General features: G+C 40.6%; 2 protein-coding genes across 2 annotated transcripts in view; one reads left to right on the top strand and one right to left on the bottom strand.

Annotated features, from left to right (window-relative positions):
* Positions 1–3412: 3412 nt before the first annotated feature.
* The window catches only part of LOC130100552 (dynein regulatory complex subunit 2-like), a 220868-nt gene continuing 201594 nt past the window's right edge, over positions 3413–22686 (top strand). Inside the window, exons 1-4 of the mRNA XM_056266034.1 lie at positions 3413–3633; positions 5191–5358; positions 5485–5654; positions 6674–6812. Coding sequence (XP_056122009.1) covers positions 3490–3633; positions 5191–5358; positions 5485–5654; positions 6674–6812 — 621 coding nt within the window. The 5' untranslated portion in view covers positions 3413–3489. The remainder of the gene's footprint in view (positions 3634–5190; positions 5359–5484; positions 5655–6673; positions 6813–22686) is intronic.
* LOC130100551 (dynein regulatory complex subunit 2-like) overlaps positions 21902–22686 on the bottom strand; it is a 114097-nt gene continuing 113312 nt past the window's right edge. Inside the window, exons 11-12 of the mRNA XM_056266033.1 lie at positions 22496–22648; positions 21902–22177 (exon numbers count right to left, since the gene is read on the bottom strand). Coding sequence (XP_056122008.1) covers positions 21902–22177; positions 22496–22648 — 429 coding nt within the window. The remainder of the gene's footprint in view (positions 22178–22495; positions 22649–22686) is intronic.

The raw sequence follows: 22686 nt of genomic DNA, 5'->3' as shown, positions 1-22686 counted from the left end.
TGGACAAACGTTCTTCCAGTCACGCAAATAGAGCGTTCGTTCAGAGTTATGTGGGCTTTAATAACGTTCTCACAATGTTAGCACAAAAAAAGTTATACCAGTAATTGTTCATGGAAGTTTTTTTTCTGAAACATTTACACGTTTGACTAACGTGTTTTATGTTAATACTTGTTTCAGAATGTTCCCTTAACTTTATTATAACCAAGACAATTTTCAGAAATAACGTTTTCATAACTTAATAAGAATGTTAGCAAGAATGTTAGCAAAACATTCATATTTTTGTTAGCTAGGTACATTAGTGTGTGTCTCAGAAGTGAATCGTACATGCATCATTCTCAAGGAATGCATGGACTGACACAAATGTTTACCTTGAGTCCAATTCAAGTCGCTTTTTAAAATGAAATTTGCCAGACGCGCTTGCTCAATGACCAGGAATCCAAAGACTGCGTTTGTAGATTTATTTGCGTTAGAAATGCATTTTACAGCGGTCAATAAAATAAGACTTCCCCCGCCCCCTATGGTGTTGCTAGGTTGTTGCTAGGGTATTCTGGGTGGTTGACTAATGTTAATATATAAAACCTTAAAGTTACTCAGTTACTGTAAAATGCATTTCTAACGCAAATAAATCTACAAACGCAGTCTTTGGATTCCTGGTCATTGAGCAAGCGCGTCTGGCAAATTCCCCTATCAGCTTCTCGGCCGACAAACTAATATGGCTTTTGAGATTGTCGCCCACAATAACTAAATGTATGTCCCAGGAACCGTTTGTGAATCAAAAAATTAAGACAAACAAAACTAACATAATAAATTAATACAATTAAGGAGATTGGTTTCATCAACAGAAACTCAAAATATTATGGTACTTTACAATGTAAAAATAAATATTAGTAGCCTACTACATTTATATCCCGGGAATCGTGTTTGAATGACGGAATCAAAAAATGGAGACAAACAAAACTAATATATCAGGAAAAATTAAATATTAAAAACTACCGTCTTTAAAAAAAGGCAACCTCAAAAAGCAGGATCTCTCCAGCTAGTTTGGACTGGTCTCAAATAATCTCCATATGCTTTTCCAAATGTTCTAACGTTTAAACGTTTCATTCTCCGCCGCTCTTCCCTGAGACGGGTGGTTCTGGTCTGCGCGGGCCGGCTCTGATCCAGTCCAGCGCTGGCGTGACGGTCCCGTCTCCGCTCCGCTGGGAGAAGCAGAGGAACCAGGCCCAGATGAACACGCAGCAGCCGGAGAACAAGGAGAACCAGGGGCCAGGGAGAAGTTCAGGAACTGTGAGCCGTGAAGAGCACTGACATGAGAACACACACACACACACACACACACACACACACACACACACACACACACACACACACACACACACTGCCCTACTCTCAGAGCACAAGGGACAAAAGCTGTCAGCGGGACACTTCCCTGTCTATTAAAAAGCCATAGCCTGCACAATTTAATTCCTGTTCCCCTTAAAACAGTCATCGGTGCTTTCTGTAATATGCATGTACTTATTTATACAGTGTAGAATAGGGTTGGAACGGTACATGTATTCGTATTGAACCGAAACTGTACGGGCGTCACGGTTCAGTGCATGAATATACACGGTATAAAAATAAATAAAACTTATTTAATGTAAATGCAAATTAATTAATGTAATGCGGAACTACTTTATACGCGGGTTCTTTAGGGACATAATCTGAGATCGCAATGCTGGAATGTGTGTGTGTGTGTGTGTGTGTGTGTGTGTGTGAGTGACAGAGGCGCGGGCGCGATCGAACAGTAGAAACAATGTTGTTTTTAATACCTCGTCATTATGTTCATACAGGACATCATTCAAACTGCAAAGTGTTAACTTGTTTATCCTCGCCAGCCATAACCTCCGTCGTTGTTCTGACAAAAGCTTAGTCTTCTCATATTCATGAACCCTCGGCACGATTTGAACATCCCTTGATTGACCCAGCAGGAGATGACCATTTTCACTTTTTATCACGAAATTAACTCGTTTCAGCTTCTTCTTTATTCTGCCCACAGAAATGGCGTCGGGTCGACAAATGTCCGTATGTTGTGACGTCATGTAGGATCTATATAATGATCAGTGGGTCAGAAGAACCATGGTCAGAACGTCATCAACTGTTATTTTAGTGATTTGAAAGATACGCGCGCACCGCTGGAAATATGTTGGTGGTTGCTAGGAAACGGTCAACAGAAACGTTTCACAGGCGGACATCACAAGGTAAGACGATGGGAAATAATGCTAGTAGCGCTAAAATATAATTATTTTTACCAACCACAATTATAAATATTAGAAATGGACACGTTTTGTGTATCTTTTTCAATTTCTACAGCTTACTGCGCGGAAAAAGTTTAACCCTCTGGGCTTCTTCGGTCAAAAATGACCGAAAACTGTTACGTTTTGAAATGTTTCATTTTTTTGCTTCATCGGAGGGGGATGAAACTTGGTGACTTTTGTTGTATTACCTATGTGAACACACAAAATAATCAAGGAGATGATTCGGATATGTTAAAGGGTCGTAAAAAAATAGTCACACTTAACGTTAGCTTCCTCCCGCTCAAAAATGACCGACCATAGGAAACTATTGGGAAATACGAAAAAATAGGAAAACTCAGAGAAACTTTTGGTGCTACAAACTACAGATCAGCCACTGTGCAGAAAAAAGTAAGTGTACAGCTTTATCAAATACTAAGTAACAAAAATCTTTGCATTGTGTTCGCTTTCTATTGTAATCATAATTCAAAACCTGATACTTATCTAAGAAAAATGTAATTTAAAAAAAAAAAGTCTTTTAGAATATCTAAATATATATTTAAATAGAAAAAAACGAATAAGAGAAATCATGTCTAAAACAACAATAGGAATCAAAAAGCCTTTCTATGTATTTATATAGGCAGCCTACAGGCGTTACAGGACATTTCACACTTTTATATATTTTTAAAGCCACTGGATGGCGCTCTTCTCACTTGATTTTTTTTTTTTGCCTGCACTCTATTTTGATGAGAAATGCTGCATTTATTGGATTTTTTTTAAATAATAAAAAAAATATATATTATATTAATTGTAATGGAAAAAATAGCTCATAAAAATTATATAATTATATAATTAATGCAAAGTATCATAAAAATCTTAAAAAATTCTAAATAATAATTAAAAAATATTATTGAACAAGAATATATTTGATTGGGGGGGGGGGGGGGGAAACGTTAAATTTTAAGGCTTCAGTCTTTTTTGACCGGGAGGAAGCTAAGTGTAACTCCTAAACGAAGAAGCCCAGAGGGTTAACGAAGCTCTGCATGTCTGTCTGTCTGTCTGTCTGTCTGTCTGTCTATCTGTCTGTCTATCTGTCTGTTTGTTTGTCTGTCTGTCTGTCTGTCTGTCTGTATTGACAAGCCAGTTCTGATTTTGTGTAATAAAATACATCTTCTCTTTTGAGGACTTTTGAATCTGTGATCCACAGTCAGCAAACATGTCTAAAAAAGCAGGGAAGAAAGGAGGTGGAAAACGTGCCGGGATGACTGAGGAGGAGAGACTTCTGAACATGCAGCAAAAGGCTCAAGCTGAGGAGGATATTGCCAAGAGAAGAGAGGACATGCTCACCCACTTCCTCAAGGTGTGACAAGCAGCTGACATATTATATATGAGCTGGAGTAAACATTTTAGATTTAGAAATCGCTGAGTCGTGTCTATATATTTGTATAGTGCTTTTCAACAATACATCGTTTCAAGGCAGATTGTCATATACAGAAAATGTAACGTTATGTCAGGCAAATGTTCTGTCGGGCGTTTCATATCTGTAGAACCAGCGGTTCCCATCATGGGATCATTTTATGGATTTAGTTTTAATTCAGTAATTTTGATTTTATATATTATTTATTTTGATGGAATTTTACAGCATGTAAACATACTTTATCACTAGAAATTTTTTTAACACAAAAGTATGCAATCATTTAAGACATTTCTCCTTATATAGAACCAAAGCGTTCTTGAAAATGGAATCAGGAACACTAGGGTTCTGTATTGAACCCCACTGGACCCTTTTTAAGTCCTAGAAGTCCAATTTATTCATTTATTTTATTTTTATTTAAAATAATTTAGCCAAAAAGCCTTGGTCATTGCAATAAATAAATTCTTTTGTACGAATTACGATAATATTTAATAAATATAGCTAAATGAAAGATTTTAAGTACAATTCACAGGTCTTTGGTTTGTCCTAAAATCTAATTTTGTAAATAAAAGTTTATGCATAAAATATGTCTCTATGAATACCCATCAGATCATCAAAAAAGTTATTTTTTAATTTATTATTATACGTGTTCACGGTTTTTGGTGCATTGCATAAAAATCTGAACTTTTTTCTTTTTTCACAACAGTTATTTACTTCTTAGTACTTCTACAGTTTTTTAATTGCTATAGGACACATTTCTTAATACTTAGGTCACTTTTTCGAAACTCTTCACACAGTTAACCAACTTTCAAGTTGGTCCAACAGTAAATTTCACATTCGAAATGCAAATTAACACGTCATTCATGTTTCAAATCAAACCATTCTTCCAGAACACTAGCAAAGGTTTTTACCCAACAAACTCACTTTGTCACTCATACCACAACAACCTAAAAACACTAACAACCGGAAGCATCATACATGGGTTTCCATTGTAAAATTTCTTTACAAAACATGAATGACTCTCTCTACTGTTTAGAATTCACTGCAGTTTATGTGACATGGTCAATGTTTACATTTAGTCTCTTTTGTCTAGAATAGATGGTAATGAAACTGAAAGACTAACACCTGTGTAGGTGTTCAGCTACATCTAATTGTTTTGATAGTAGGTCATTATTTCGATTCTGAATATATTCCAATATGGCATTAATGTAGAAATATAGCAAAATACTGTCTTATCTTATTCATTTGTGTATTATGTTTTCAACAGTTTTGAAAAGAGTATATAAACATGCAAATTAAAAGATGTAGCCTAATCATCGAATGCATTTTGTGTCAAAGCAATGATAAATGATCCAAAGTGTAGCCCACATAGACTGCTGTTGTGCTCACTGCACACTGTGTGAAGAGTTTTAAAAAAGTGAGCTATTGAGAAATGGGTCCTGGCTATTGTAAAAACAAAACTCAGGCAATGGAGTTCTGCACTGGAAATGATTTGTTTTTTAGGATAAACTGCAGAAAGAGGAGAAGAAAACCTCTCGTAATGTGGCCAAGCTGCGGCAGCAGTGGCGTGCTATTTCAACACAGGCCGAGACAGCAGAGCTACGCGATGACATCTCAGTCCTCAGCCAGAGCTTTGAGAAAGTCCTCGACTGCAAAGACAAAATCATTAAGGTGACTGTATATAATATATAGACTTGACTCTCAGTTTTAAATTCTATAGCTTTCATTACAGAGTCTGGGAGTAACAAACGTGTGTGTGTGTGTGTGTGTGTGTGTGTGTGTGTGTGTTTTTTACAGAGTTTGGTGGATGATCTGTCTGAGAGGGCGCAGCGGTCAGAGCTGGCGCGCAGTTCTCATCTGCAGAACGTGGACTGTCTGTTAAAGCTTCATAAGAGTCGGCTGGCAGAACTAGCGTCCAACTTCAACACCAGTGTCGGAGAACTTAGCTCAGAGTATAATACTGAGAGGTAAACACACAAACAATCACACAAAAGGTAGTGTTTTGTTTTCAAGGGAGTGAATTTGGCCAGTTTGCCAGTTCCTGACTATTTAAATCGGGTCATTCCTTTTAGGATATACCTTTTAACTTTAGAAAATGACAATGCTTTGGTTGTAAAGAAACAAATTCATATAAAATGGTATACCAAACTTTCAGAAATAAATTCAGGTCAAGCTTGGGCACTTTTTAATTATATCTTTATTATTTATGCAATGACAAGAAGGTTAGGTAACACTTTTATTTTAATAGTCCGCTTTAAACATTCTATATACTATAAATGTAAGTATCTTTGCAACTATGTCAACTAGCAGTCATTAGAGTAGACTGTCTGCTTCACAGATATACATAAATGCCCCATTAGCGGCCATTTCAGTGGGCCACTATACGTAAGCCGTCCGCCATACTGGAACGGTCAAAACCAGTCTGTGAATGTTCAACATTCGAGAGCAAGTTGACTGCAACCATAGTTAGACGCAGTTAGAGTAACTTTGCAAGTACATGTTAACATATTGTACTAACCCTAATAGTCTATGAGAGAGAGTTATTTGAAATGTAGTGCAAATTAATTAGAGATAGTAGAATGTCTAAAGTGGACTATCATAATAAACTTTAACCACAAGTTTAACAACGGGATTGAACCCAGCTCTAAAAAAGAAGTAAACTCGAGGGTGTCAGCTTGAAGTTCATTTCAATTTTGTTGTTGAATTTGTATATTTTTCTGATTATCTATTGAAATATTGATATTATCATAAGGATTTATGAAATTTAATACAAGAAACTCCAATTAATACCATAAAACACTGCTAAATTCACAAGAGCATTACTAACAATAATGTTTTCCCACCAAAAGTGATGTCATGAACAGGATTTCACACAAAAAATGGTATAATATTCTAAACAAAAAGATCTATATGGGGACATGAAAATGCACTGCGAAGGATTGAGCCGATGTAGCATCATCTGTATGTTATTTCTTTTCAATTCCAGGGAGCAGATTATTTCACAGCACCAGCAGGAGAGTGTGGATTTGGAGAATGAAATGTTTCACATGGAAAAGCACTACGCTGATCTTGACGATGAGGCGAGACGTGACTACGAGGTTAATGTCCATCAAATTAAACAGCAGGTACTGATTTGATTATGTTTCTATTTATTCATTTGGCAGATGCTGTTATCCAAAATGACTTACAAATGAGGAACATCACAATTTGCCATAGTGATTCATGGGTTTAGTAAAAACTAGAATTAGTCAACAAGCTAGAGCAAAGGTAAAATACAAAAAAGAAGAAAAAGAGAATATTTTTTTTTAAATATAATAAGAGTTCGAGTAAATGTCTTGGTTTACAAAATCATAATTATTGCATTAACCTAAAATATGCAGTGCAATTCAAATATAAATAAATCACAGATTACAAAAATACAGATTACACAAATATACAAATGTATGTAGGAGTTTACATGTGTACACTATACTACTTATCAAAAGTTTGGAAGAATAAAGATTTTTTCCTTCAAATGTTTTTGATAGAAGTCTTTAATGATCACCAATGGAGCAGAGGTAAGGGAGCACACTGACCAAGGCGGCCAGACAGAGTTTAGAGTTTTGAAAATGTGACTACAGATTGGACAAAAGGATGTTAGCAGTTGGGGAAAAAAACATCATATAATAATATGTTGTTGGTTTTATTTTTGCAGAACAAAAAGAAAAATCAAAGAATGAAAGAACAGATGAACAGGGTTATGGAGATGCAGCGGTTCGTGGATGAAGTTTTGGTCCCTGGTGAAAGTTTTGAGCAACAAAAGCTTCCGGTGGAGTCTTCTTCAACTCTACAGACCCCCGCTGCCACTGAGAGACGCGCTCAAAAGCGCCATGTGCTAAAAAAAAAGCGCTAAGAAGCAAATATTGTGCAGAAACAAGGAATAAATGTGAAACGTGTGTTTCTGGAAGAAATTAAAAGGTTTTATGCCTCTTGCATGCAGTCGGTGAATCTGTTTAATGCAATGACCTCAGTATATTTTTGATTAAATTTAGGATTTTAGGACACTTCCTCAAATCCCACAGCCTTTTCTTACAACTTTATATTAACTTGTGCAATTATGTAAATGTGTTGACCGATGCTGTTTCATCACCTCAAGATGTCGCCAAATCATTGAAGATTGTCCTTTATACATCTGGAAAACAGGTCGAGGCATTTTAGAATGAAAGGTGAAGTTGAAAATAGACTACATTTTTGAATTATTTGAAGACATTTTGCATCTTGTCATTTAATAACAAATAAGCTCAGCTATAACTATAAGCTCTATCTCTCATGGATGCATAGCAAACCTCAAACACTGATGCGTGATGTCTTTAATAAAGACATGCTGTATTAATCTAGTACAAAACAGGGCAACAAATAACATGAAGCTATGTTTTATGGAACTTGTTAACTAATGCATAATATTAATATTATTATGGAATCTTCTGGCCAAAGAAACGCATCAAAATACTGAAATGTTTTATTTTGCACTGCAATAATAAAAATCAAGGCAACATGAATAGGTTTTTTTAATCTCAAAATGTCGTCAGTAATTTGTTATTTAGCCAACTTGCAAAACTGTTGTCGGCTGTTTTTTTTAGTGAGAAACAAATCCTCAACCTCAACATTACCTGTATCATTTATGCATGTCGCAATGCATGCTGGGAACACACACACACTCAAACACAGACCTCTTTACACAACAGCAATGTTGTTCAATACAAAATGCTTAGCACAGTCTATCCTTTCCAAACGGTTGAAGACAATGCTGTAAGATCTGCTGACTCTTGAAAATCTCCCAACCTTTTAAAGCTGTTTGACCTTTAACCCTTCCTCTCCGCTGCTTGCTGATAATGCTGGACTGGTCACCTGGAGGAGAACACTCTTTCAAGAGCAGAGAAAGTCAGAATTACCCTACGTTTTGAGAGGCAGTATGTAGTGCTTAGTACTTGATTGAATTTTGGCCAGCAGAAAGACCTTTCACCTGCAAGACATGTAGTATCCCATTATCTCGATCATTTTAAAAAGCGAGTTGAATTGGATTCAAGGTAAACATTTGTGTCAGTCCATGCATTCCTTGAGAATGATGCATGTACGATTCACTTCTGAGACACACACTAATGTACCTAGCTAACAAAAATATGAATGTTTTGCTAACATTCCTATGAAGAGTCACGCTACAAATGTGTAAGGGACGCAGCACCTGTGTTAAAAACTGGTAGGAAGTGGTCAGCAAAGAAATCGGTGGTAGAGCCAAAGGCTGCCCTTCAAATTGGGGATATCGTGGGACAGGTACAGCATGGAAGAGGGGGTTTTGGGCTCAGTTTAGCTCCTCCTAAATGGCAGGCCCAGCTCAAAGGAGGAAGCTGGTAGTCAACGAGGTGCGAAAGCAGGAGGAGAGGATGAGGTGTATAAAGGCCATTTCCCAGGCCAAGCAGGGAGAGTGGATGAGATGGGAGAGTGTGGAACAACGCAAGATGGGCTGGCAAGACCTTTGGTCAATGGAAGAGAGTAGGATCAGTTTCCTTATCAGGTCAACATATGATGTTCTCCCATCACCGCCGAACCTAAACCTCTGGGTAGGAGAGGATCCCTCTTGTCCTTTGTGTTCAACACCTGCCACATTAAGGCACATTTTGACCGGATGTAAGGTGGCTCTTAGCCAAGGTCGGTTTACTTGGCGCCATGACCAAGTACTGCGATGTTTGGCTTTAGCACTGGAAGGCAAGCGTAACATGACCAATAAGTTGCCGCCTGTTCTAGCAAAACATTACACGCAGAAGACAATATTCCTCCGCCCAGGCGAGCAACCACCAAGAAAAGGTGTTAAAACCAATTCTCGCCCAGGACAACTGGAAGCTGCTAGGGACTGGAAGATGCTGATCTTGATCAACGGCTTATTTTTCCACCTGAGATTGCCACCACTAACCTACGACCAGATATTGTTTTGTGGTCTGGATCAGCACGCATTGTTCAACTGATAGAGTTAACAGTGCCATGGGAGGATGCGGTAGATGAGGCATATGAGAGGAAGAAACTGCGGTATGCTCATCTGGCCACTGAAGCAGAACAGCGAGGATGGAGAGTCCAGGTTTATCCAGTGGAAGTGGGTTGTCGAGGTTTTGTGGCACACTCTACAACCCGGTTCCTCAGAGACGTCGGATTCAGCGGCCAAGAGTTGCGTCGCACAGTAAAGAACTGATCTGAAGCAGCAGAGAGGAGCAGCAACTGGCTGTGGTTGAGACGGAGAGATTCTAGCTGGCTGTGTACAGGCCGCCACGCTACGGTTTCGTAGAGTTCTTGAAAACTTGAAGAGTCTGTTGGTTTATTTGTATAGGTTGTATAGTATTTACAGTCATTCCGTTCCTGTGGATATTGCGTGAATGACGGGTGGTTGGGCAGATATTGTGTTTTGCGGTAGGTAGTATGCCATACGGAACCGTTGACACTGAAACTGCATATTAACGCACCAGTGGGGCTCGACAGCCTTAGTCAAACGGGTTGGCGTGTATGGTCGGGTTGCGGAGAGATTGTGAGATTGTGGTTAGGTCTCAGCAGCAGGAGGGAGGTAGAGGTCAGTAAGCTGGGCTGAGTTGGGTGGGGGACGGAGGGGGGGGACTCTGGGACGCCAGAGTCACTGTCGAGCCCTCTTGATGTGTCGTGGGCTAGTCGACGAAACACTGAGGACGGAAGGTGCCCACTTGAAGACCCTAGAGATGTCCCCTACTCGGCTCAATCCAGACGGTTGTCGTGCTGGTCCACTGGGGAGACCACACTGTAGTTGCAGCCGTTGTGTGTACTGACGCGCCAAGTACACTGCAGCCGTTAACGCCGGACAGAAGGAGATTCACATCACCATATGGAAAGAAGCGTAAATGGATGGAGAGATGGAGAGAGAGAAGCATAGGTTACTGTAAAGCTACGTCTTAGCTTGTGCTTATCTTGGCGAAAGCCGAGTACAAATCAGCATGAGGTTTAACATCTACTCTCGTGTAATAGTTATGAAAACCTTATTTCTGAAAATTTTCTTGGTTATAATAACATTAAGCGAACATTCTGAAACAAGTATTAACATAAAAAAACGTTAGTCAAACGTCTAAATGTTTCAGAAAAAAAACTTCCATGAACAATTACTGGTATAACTTTTTTTGTGCTAACATTGTGAGAACGTTATTAAAGCCCACATAACTCTGAACGAACGCTCTATTTGCGTGACTGGAAGAACGTTTGTCCATAACTTGGAGAGAACCTCGCCCGAACGTTAGCCAAGTTAGCTGGGTCATAAGGGCAGTGTTATTTGCATCACACATACTGAGGCAATTACACAATGAAAGCAACAGTAGTTCATTTTTAATCAACAAATAAAGACAAAACTCACTGATTTGGATATTCACTCCTAATCAGTGGTGTGCACAGACCTCCTCAGGGGCGGAGGGACCAAAAAGGGCACTACATTTTTTTTAAATTTAATTTAACAGTACCTGCATTTTATTCTCTCTTTTCAGCCAACTTGTGAGAGGGATGCTTCCTTTGGCTGCATCAGAGAGTTCCTTGATTTTTTATTTTATTTTATTCTTTCTTTACTCTAAACGGCGAACTTGCACCCGGGGAGAACAAATCCATCAAGGAAACAACCATACCGGTAGTAACTGTAAAGACATCCATGGACCTATTCCTGTAAACCCCGTTTTTAAAAAACATCGCAGTTTTAAACTTTTTAAAACAGTTAATCATTCTAGAGTAATCTGGGATCCCCAAAAGAAACCCAGGGGACTATTAGGAGGGCATTTAAATATCCGTAGTGTAATGTCTAAAATTGAACAAGTCAAACATTTGTTATGTGACTCCAATCTAGACTATCTATGTCTTTCAGAAACATGGTTAAATAAGAACTCACCATCGGCAGCTTTGAATATACCCGGATATAATTTATTTAGACGAGATAGAGTTAAGGGAAGAGGTGGTGGAGTCATGGTTTACCTGAAGAATAATATTCACTGCACCCAGATTCAACTATCTAATGTAAATCTGGAATGTATTGGATTAACTATTACTCTTTCTTCACAAATGTCTTTTGCTATGTTTTTACTCTATCGTCCACCTTCTTCTACCAATACCTTCTATGATGAATTTAAAAGGTTACTCAAAGAATGTCATTCAAAACAAGAAGTTTTACTCTTAGGTGATTTTAATATAAATTGGGATGACAAGAGAAACAGGAATTCCTTAAAAAGAATTACAGATAATATGGACTTTACACAATTAATTAAAGGTCCTACTAGATTAACCGCTTCCTCACAGACGCAAATTGATTTACTTTTCACCAACAGGCCAGAAAGAGTTGAGAAAACATATAACCTCATTACTGGATTAACTGACCATAACCTAATTTTATTCTCAAGAAAGCTTACAAATAATAGATTTAAGACAAATAAATATCATTCTCAGCATTCTAGAATTCCTAAAAGTGAAGTTGAGAATTTCCAAATGACTATAAATAAAATAAACTGGAATGAAATTATAGCTGGGAGGAATGTAGAGGAAGATAGTGAGAGATTTATAAACACAATTCAAAGTATAGCACAAGAGTTTACAAAAACATCCCAAGGTACGAAAAAAAGTAAAAAGAACTGTCTACCATGGTTGAATACAGACTTACTGAAACTGATGAAGGACCGAGATCATGTATTAAAAGATTTTCTTAAGTTTAAGTTGCCAATTGATAGACAAAAGTTTATAATGTTACGTAATAGGGTCACTCGAGAATTAAGAAAGGCTAAAGCAAACTTTTTTATTATTATTATTTATGAGTCTAGAGGTAATACTACACAAATCTGGGAGCATATTAAGAAATTAATTGGTGTAAATAACAGTGGATCATCAAAGCAACTACAGTTAAAGCTACATGGTAAAATATCTGAGGATCCCTTTGAACTGGCTGAAGCCTTTAAAAGATACTTCATTGACTCTGTAGATGAGATTACTCAAAGTTTCACTGAAACAAAGAATAACATTTTGGTGGACTGTCAGCTCCAAACTTCTAAACCCCAATTCTGTTTAAGTAACATCTCCGAGCAAGAGGTATTAAGGATAATTAAAACACTTAAGACTTCCAAAGCTAAGGATTGTTACAGAATGGACTCTATAATGCTCAAGTCGTTAAAGGACTGCTTAGCTCCAACCATTACAAATATCATAAACCTTTCAATATTTCAAGGGATTTTTCCAAACACATGGAAAACGTCTCGGGTTATGACTATAACCCTTGTTCCCTGAGAAGGGAACGAGACACTGCGTCGAGAATCGACACTTTGGGGACGCTCCCTAAGCGTGCGCCTCTGAAGTATGAATGAAACTAATCCAATCCTGATTGGTGTTGCGTCGTGACGTAACATGTGACGGCATACCCGGAAGTATAAAAGTGACACTGTCACAACACACACTAGCCTCGCGATGAAGCAAGACGCTCCAAGGCCTCAAGGGGCGTGGCAGAACGACGCAGTGTCTCGTTCCCTTCTCAGGGAACAAGGGTTATAGTCATAACCCGAGACGTTCCCTTTCGAGGGAACTCTACACTGCGTCGAGAATCGACACTTTGGGGAACGAGTGCCCACTAGGCCACGCACCGAATAGGCCTGTCCCGGAGTGAAACTGTTTAGGCACTCAGCAAGGACTGAGCACGTGTGTGCCAGGCGTACTAGGAAGGTGGAACCTAATAAAAGTATGTGGAGTAGCCCAACCGGCTGCCTCACAGATCTCCTGTAGAGGAACTCCCGAAAGAAGGGCCCTAGAAGAAGCCATGCTTCTAGTTGAGTGAGCCCTCACGGCTAAAGGTGAAGGCAAATCGCGCACCTTGTAAGCCTCAGTAATAGCCTGAACAATCCAAAAACTAATAGTTTGCTTGGATGCCGGGAGCCCCTTCTTAGGTGACCCAAAACATACTAATAATTGGTCCGACCTTCTCCAAGAAGAGGACCTCTCAAGGTACACGCTCAAAGCTCTGACGGGGCAGAGCAAATTAAGCTTCTCTTCTTCTGCCGACACATGAGGTGGAGGATGGAATGCCTGAAGAACTGTAGACCGAGCCGTATTCGATACTTTAGGCACGTAGCCCGGACTCGGGTGCAAAAAAGCTTTACTCTGCCAGGGGCAAACTCCAAGCAAGCTGGTGTACCAGGGCTTGGAGATCTCCCGGCCTCTTAAGTGAGGTAATAGCTAAGAGAAAAACCATTTTCAGCGTTAAGTCCTTAGGCGAAGCCGACTGTAGAGGTTCGAAGGGGGCCAGGGACAACCCTTCCAGAACTATTGCCAGGTCCCAGGCAGGAACCCTGGACCTGGTTGCCAGTCTCATCCTCCAAGTACCACGGAGAAAACAAATGACCAACTGGTGCCTCCCCAGAGGCCCATCACTTAAAGGTGAGTGGAAAGCCGCAATGGCAGCCACGTACACCTTAAGCGTGGAAGGGGAGATACCCGCAGAGAAACGATCTTGAAGAAACTCCAGAACTGAAGCCACCGGGCAGTTAACTGGGTCCAACTCATGTTCTCTACACCAAGTGAAAACACATTCCACTTGAGGCCATTTAATCTCCTAGTAGATGGAGCCCTAGAGCTAAGTATGGTTTCAACTACTCCAGCTGATAGACCAGCATTTAGGTACTGAACCCCCTCAGAGGCCAGACCCACAGCTTCCACAGCTCTGGGTGAGGGTGGAAGACTGTGCCCTCTGCCTGAGACAACAGATCCCTCCTCAGAGGAATCTGCCATGGCGAAGCTATCAGGAGTGATATTATGTCTGAAAACCATACTCGGGTCGGCCACCTCGGGGCAACCAGAATGTAGACTGATGCCCTCTTGACGGACCCTCTCCAGGACTCCCGGGAGCAGAGCGATCGGGGGAAATGCGTACAGGCGAAGCCTCGGCCAGGCCTGTACCATGGCATCCAACCCCAGTGGGGTTGGATGTGTGAGGGAGAACCAAAGTGGACAGTGGGACGTCTCTCGAGACGCAAACAGATCCACTTCCAATGGTCCAAACCTCTCCCATACTGACTTCACCACATCTGGATGAAGTCTAAATTCCCCGGGCCTCAGCCCCTGCCTCGACAGGATGTCTGCTCCCTGATTCTGAACCCCCGGAATATACATTGCTCTGATAGAGAGTATTTTCCCCTGGGACCAAAGAATGATCTGATGCGCCAGTCTGCACAGAGGGCGCGATCTGAGTCCCCCTTGTTGGTTCAGATAAGCTACCACAGACGTATTGTCTGATCGTACTAAGACATGGTAACCATTAATGTCTGGGAGGAAGCTCCTCAAAGCCCTGAACACAGCCATCATCTCTAGACAGTTTATGTGCCAAGAATGATGATGGTCCTGCCACAGACCCCTGGCCAAAGCGGCCGTCCATGACCGCGCCCCAACCAGTGAGGGAGGCGACTGTCGAAACGGTTTTCCGGCGACATGACGCTCCCAGCACTGGCCTGTGGGATAGGAACCAAGGTTTCTTCCAAATTACCAGAGAACGAAGGCATCTGCGCGTAACTCTGACTATACGGAACAGATTCCCCTTGAGGGAAAAAACCCTTGGCTCTCAGCCACCACTGAAGGGGCCTCATGTGTAGAAGGCCCAAATGTATAATGTTGGATGCCGCTATCATGAGGCCCAGCAGTTTTGAAACTGCTTTACAGTGATGGCCTGGCCTAGCTTTATCCCGGACACCATGGCCAGGATGGATTCGATACGAGCAGGAGACATACGTGCCTGCATTGTAACCAAATTCCATTTCATGCCCAGAAGAGCAGTCTTCTGAGCTGGTTCCAACACATAGTGTTGAGTCTCAACCCCCGATTCTAATCTTGACCAAGGACGACATCTCAATGCCGAACTGCCATTCCTCGAGACTGGGCCAATAAGAGCCAGTCGTCGAAGTAATTCAGTGTACGGATGCCCTGAAGCCTCAGTGGAGCCAGAGTCGCATCCATAAACCTACACATGAACATGCGGGGAGAGAGTGCTAGGCCGAACGGAAGAACCCGATCTAAGAGAACCAGCCTCTCGAGACTGGCCTCTGGTGGTTTCCGAGCACCCTTCTCGACTGCCTGAAGCAGAAGACCGGCAGGCTGTAGTCGATACGGTTTTCGTAACCATAACTGATGCTCGTTTTTTTTTTTTTTTTTTTTTGAGGAAAAACGACGCATAGTGCATTCGCTGGAAAATGATGCGGCCCGAAGCGTCATAGACGGCGGGCAGTACACATCGTTTCCGGGCCCCGCTGCAAGAACCACATCCGATCCAGCCTCTCGAGACTGGTCTCTGGTGGTTTCCGAGCACCCTTCTCAACTGCCTGAAGCGGAAGACCGGCAGGCTGTAGTCGATGCGGTTTTCGTAACCATAACTGATGCTCGTTTTTTTTTTTTTTTTTTGAGGAAAAACGACGCATAGTGCATTCGCTGGAAAATGATGCGGCCTGAAGCGTCATAGACGGCGGGCAGTACACATCGTTTCCGGGCCCCGCTGCAAGAACCACATCCGATCCAGCCTCTCGAGACTGGTCTCTGGTGGTTTCCGAGCACCCTTCTCGACTGCCTGAAGCGGAAGACCGGCAGGCTGTAGTCGATACGGTTTTCGTGACCATAACTGATGCTCGTCTTTTATTTTTCGAGGACAGACGACGCAGAGTGCGTTCCCTGGAAAATGATGCGGCCCAAAGCGTCATAGACGGCGGGCAATACGCATCGTTTCCGGGCCCCGCTGCAAGAACAACATCGGTTGCCCTGCAACTGAGTGGACAGCCCCAACATTTAGATCTACCATGCCAAACCAGTCCTCGGATCTGATTTGGTTTCCGATAATGGAAATTGTAAGCCTTTTGAACCTGGATCTCCTCAAAGAACAAGTCAATAGCCTTAGATCTAAAATTGGCCTCAGTCCAACATCCTCCTTTGGAACTAAAAAGTACCGGCTGTAACACCTGGACTTTCTATCTGGTAGGGGAACACTCTCTATGGCCCCTTAACTCCAGTAGAGTCTGTACCTCTTGTTCCATAACCCGAGCCTGTTCTGGAACCCCTGCGGTCGGTACGACCCCAACAAAGCTGGGAGGTCGGTAACCGAACTGCAGTCCGTACCCATATTTAAAAATATTCAGGACCCATAGAGATAATTGGAAGGCGTTGCCATTCTACAAAATCTACTAAGGGAACCAGCCCCTTGGGACCGGCCTCGGGTGTTTCTCGAGCACTATTCTCGACTTCCTGAAGCAGATGACCGGCAGGAAAAAGTCTAGAAAAATTTTGTGATCATAGTCGGTGCCCGGTTGCAAGCTCTTGGGGTGAACGCCACGGTGTGCGTTCGCTGGAAATCGATGTAGCCCGAAACGTTCAAAAACGGCGGGACAACATATATAGTTTTATATATATATATTTATTTTTATATATATATATATATTTATTTTATTTATTTATTCATAAACCTGTCGACGATAGAAGTTACAGCGTCGGAGAACAGGCCAGAATGTGATAGCGGAGCGTTCAGCAGAAAATATTTGTCTTCCCTTTTTTATACCAGACAAATTAAGCCACTGATGTCTCTCAACCATCATAACTGCTACAATAAGCTATGGTACGTTTAGTGCCATTATACGCCTGTAAAATTGTCTTAGAGTACAGGTGAAAAAGAGTGTTTTTTGTTTGTTTGTTTTTTTCCCGGAGAGTTCTTATCTCTTTATTTGTAAGATTGGGGAAAAACAGTTAGCCCGGCACTGAGGTTGTGACCTGTGCTGCAGGAATCATCAAGCTTGCTTTCACTTGCGTTCCTTGCTCATCATGTGGCCAGCTAATGTTAAGTCTGGCCACAGCACGAGTCACAACCTCTACCAGCTCCTCATAGCTTTGGCCGTGAACTGGCGCGCTCAAATCACGGTCATCCGCATCAATACTGAGCACATCCACTTCCTCGGAAGCAGAGAGCTCAAGCATTGGGACCTGATCGTGGGCAGGAGAAGCCGCGATGCGGGCTCCTGTACCACTCTCAGGGGCTACGGGATCCTCAGACGAAGAATGAGAAAGTGCCGCAGCAGTCTCATTCTCATCTGTAAGATCCCGCTGCGAACCCCGCGATCTCAATCGTCGCGCCGCCTCAACGGACGCGGGACCAGAACCGTGGGGAACGCGAGCCTGACCGTGCTCATCAAAGCACGCCAGCCGGGAGCGCAGCACTCTAATAGGAAGTGCTTCACAGTCTGCACAAACAGCTCCCTGAAGAGCTGCTTGTGCATGCTGTGCTCCCAAACAATTCACACACAAAGCATGTGTGTCCCCACCCGTAATAAAACGAGGGCAAGGATGCACACATCTTTTAAATTGTTCGCTGGCCATTCTGATCAACTGATTGACAAACAACACCAAATAAGACAGACAGTTTCAACACAGAGCGCTTGCTGAAGAGCGAAAGCTAGTGTGTGTTGTGACAGTGTCACTTTTATACTTCCGGGTATGCCGTCACATGTTACGTCACGACGCAACACCAATCAGGATTGGATTAGTTTCATTCATACTTCAGAGGCGCACGCTTAGGGAGCGTCCCCAAAGTGTCGATTCTCGACGCAGTGTAGAGTTCCCTCGAAAGGGAACTGCTATTGTGTCACCAATTTTTAAAGGAGGAGATCCCCAGATTATCAGTAACTATAGACCTATCAGCATTTTGCCTGTTGTATCCAAGGTGATGGAGAAGTGGGTTTCAGAGAAAATAGTTTTTTATTTGAACAACAGTGACTTTAGCCTGCATCCTATGCAATTTGGTTTTAGAGCTCACCATTCAACAGAGACTGCTACCCTTTTCCTTCTGGAAAACATTAAATCTATGATGGATACGGGTGGTATTGTGGGGGCAATTTTCTTGGACCTTAAAAAGGCCTTCGACACTGTGAATCATGGAATACTTGTTAACAAATTAGCTTCTTTTAATTTTTCCAATGATACCATTAAGTGGATTGATTCATATTTAAAGGGAAGAACAAATTATGTAAAGGTTCAAAATCATAAATCCACTGCTTATACAAATAATACTGGTGTTCCGCAAGGTTCTATACTTGGGCCATTGCTGTTCAGTCTTTATGTTAATGATTTGCCTTTAGTTTGTCCCGATATAGAAATCCTATTATATGCTGATGATGCTGTTATTTATGTACATAGCAGCACAAAACAGCAAGCTGCTTTAAAACTAACAAGTGCAATGAACTATATCACAACATGGCTTGACAGATCATGTCTAACGTTAAATGTTTGTAAAACAGTTAGCATGTTCTTTTCAAAACGACCATGTAGCGTTCCAGACCCTGACATAATGATATCAGGTCAAAATTTGCAAGTTGTGACTGAATACAAGTATCTTGGTGTTTGGATTGATTCAAATCTCAGTTTTAGAACTCATGTAAAAAGTATGTGCAAACGAGTTAGATTTAATTTAAGTAATTTCAGATTTGTTAGGGAATCATTCAACTTTGAAACTGCTATGATATATATGAATGCCATGATTATCCCGCATTTTACATACTGTTTGACAAGCTGGGCACAAGCTAACAAGTCTACAATGAAGTCACTTGAAAGTCTTTATAAACGTACTCTTAAAGTTTTAGTTCAGAAACCTAATAGTTTTCACACCTGTCAAATTTTAAATACCCTTAGACTTCTGAGTTGGGAAAACTTGATCACTTATAGTAACCTTTGTCTAGTTTATAAGATATTGCATAGCACGGCTCCACCTCCACTGAAGAGATTTGTTATGCAGAGAGCAGGCACTCATGTCACCAGAGGTATCACAAGAGGGGACTGTATCATTCCCACTCGAAAAAGCGCCTTTAGTCAGTCAGCGTTCTCTGTAACTGCAACTAAACAGTGGAATCTATTGCCAAGTCTGATAAGAGAAACAAAGACTTATCGTTCTTTTACTGGTCAGCTTAAGAACTGGCTAATTGATAATCAGAAATGTGCACATTAGACTACTGACTGCCTACTGATAATTGTTGCTTGCTAGCAGATTGTCTTGTGTCAAACTTGTTTATCTCTCATTTTATAGGCTATGTTGTGTGCTGATGTTACTTGTTATTTATTGTTGTGTGTTGTATCTGTCTTATCATTACTTTTCTATGCTGTTATTATTTATGGACTGTAAAGAGTCATTTTTGTTTTTATATCTTGATTTTAGGTTGCCTTCATAATAACTGGCCAGGGACAACAGATGAAAATTAGCCTGTTGAGCTAACTCTGGCTCATTTACAGTTATTTTACTGTTAATTAATGAGCACTGTCCCTGTAAAATAAACAAATAAATGAAATTAAATGAAAAGTCTTCGCTGACACTGGTAAGTTGTTTTTGCCATGGGGGGTTGGGGTCAATAGGTGATTCATTCGTGCATTACATTCAATACTGATTGCAGGGCTGGAGCAAATGATTAGCTACTGGAGAAGTCAAGGTACTGCGTTTCAGTAAAAACAGTCTTTTTTTTAATAAACTATGTACACTTACAAAGTTCTCAATGCCTTGTTTCAAATGTTAGAACCGTAATTATACTACCAACAAAGTGTGGGGCTACTTTGAGCCTTGTTTATGGTTTAAAAAAAGTGATTTATAGGACCGAGCATGATGCCCCTAACACTAATATTGTGAGCCTTTTGCACATATAGGCTAAATGTGGTCTTTAAAGGCAGGCATGACATAAAAAAATGCTCCATGATGAATGGTCAAATTTTTTATCATGTTTCAATATACTTTTTGTCTGTTTCAAACCGGATTTCTCCTGTATGTGGTAAAAAAGGAGCATGTAATTTTAATGAATGCATTTTGTTCAGGTCGTGGACATCAACACAAGGAGGGAATCAGTTCTTAAATGTTTAATCATCTACTTTGGTGAATCTGTTCACCATCTCATCAAGGAAATTCAGGTACGTACATTGCTCAGCCATCCACGCACATACTGTACATACTGGAAGGGCTAAAAAAATTAGAATGTAGTCTAAGTTCAGTAATTTCGCTAAAAAAGTGTAACTCGTGCATTTTATATATATTCATTACACAAAGTGAAATATTTCACGCAATTATGTGCTACTTCTGTTGATTGCAGCTTATAGCTATGGTCACGTATTTTGGCCTCCTTTTGCATGAATTGCTGCATCAGTGTGGTCAGGGCCGGCGCTAGCCATTTGGGTGCCCTAAGCACAAATGCTTGGTGGTGCCCCCCCACCCCACTCACCCCCTCACCCACCCAAGGAATAACAACCATTCAGAATTTCTTAGTCTGATGAAGCACAATATAATAATTCTGTACATAATTTGTAGGGCTGGGAAAAGATTAATCGCGATTAATCGCATCCAAAATAAAAGTTTGTGTCTACATGAATGATATATGTGTGTGTACTGTGTATAATTATTTTGTATATACACTACCGTTCAAAAGTTTGGGCTCGGTACGATTTTAAATACTTTTAAAAGAATTCTCTTCTGCTAACCATGGCTGCGCTTATTTGATTAAAAATACAACAAAAATCAGTTATAGTATTAAATATTATTCCAGTGTAAATCAGCTGTTTTCTGTGTGAATATATAGTAAAGTGTAATTTATTCCTGTGATCAAAGCTGAATTTTCAGCATCACCAGTGTCAGTGTCTTCAGTGTCAAATGATCCTTCACAAATCAGTATAATATGAGGATTTGATGCTCAAGAAACATTAATTATTATTATCAAATTTTGAAACAGTTGTTGGTCTGTCAGTTGTACAGTTTTTTTTTTTTTTTTTTTTTAGGATTCTTTGATGAATAGGAAGTTCAAAAGACTTTTGTAACATTATAAATGTCTTTACTGTCACTTTCAATCAAATTAACTATTCCTTGATAAATAAAAGTATTGATTTCTATCCTCCAAAAAATAAAAATAAAATTCTCACTGACCCCAAACTTTTGAACGGTAGTGTATATAAAAACACATTTGCATGTATGTATTTAAGAAATATTTGTTATTTATATATAAAATATTTAAATCCTAAATTTAATAAAAAATATACTGAGATCATTGCATTAAACAGATTCACCGACTGCATGGCAGAGGCATAAAACCTTTTAATTGCTTCCAGAAACACACTTTTACATTACACGTTTCACATTTATTCCTTAAAGCTGTTTCTGCACAATATTCGCTGCTTAGCGCTTTTTTTTGAGCACATGGCGCTTTTGAGCGCGTCTCTCAGTGGCAGCGGGGGTCTGTAGAGTTGAAGAAGAAGACGCCACCGGAAGCTTTTGTTGCTGTAAACTCTCCCCAGAGACCGAAAGTTCATCCATGTACTGCTGCAGATTGATCTTCAGTTGTTCATTCTCCTGTAACAGAAGCCCTTTCTCTCGCTTCAGACACAAACTGTCAAGCTGAACCTTGTTGTAACGTTGCCAAAACGTCCCAAGAGGAGAATAGTCATGTATTAGCTGTGGACAGAGGATAGGACAAGGGGAGAAAAGTCAAAAGACAACACAAATGATATAATGAATTTAACAGATGACTAGAATAATGCAAAAGAACTGCTAGTACACATCAAATTAAAGTAATGAATCTGCATGAAAAATCTGAAATGACTTCCCCCAAAGCGACATATATCCGAGTGAAACAGGATATCCATTGAGAAAATAAAGATCTGGAATTAACTGGATTGTAAAAAGCGGCCACTCCATGTGAAAATGATGGCAGATTTAAAAGCAAGTTTACAGTGGTTTGTGGGATTGTGATGGAGTGTGATTTGAATAAACCTGAGGGAGTTTCTCATTCGTCGACTTCATGGCATTGGCTTTCTCCTGACTCAGCTCTTCTTCACTCAATGATGATTTGTAGAAGGGCAGAACCTTCTCGTGCTCCGTCTCCATCTTTCTGCACAGCTCAGAGCGACGCATCAACCTTTCCCCCTATGGAAGAGACAGAGTGGGTGACTGACTGGATGTTG

Source organism: Rhinichthys klamathensis, unplaced genomic scaffold (assembly GCF_029890125.1).
Source record: "Rhinichthys klamathensis goyatoka isolate OS25496 unplaced genomic scaffold, OSU_Roscu_1.1 h1tg000244l_1, whole genome shotgun sequence".
Classification (NCBI taxonomy): domain Eukaryota; kingdom Metazoa; phylum Chordata; class Actinopteri; order Cypriniformes; family Leuciscidae; genus Rhinichthys; species Rhinichthys klamathensis.
Note: the sequence above shows the minus strand (reverse complement) of the source record. Positions and strands in the feature narration are given on the sequence as shown.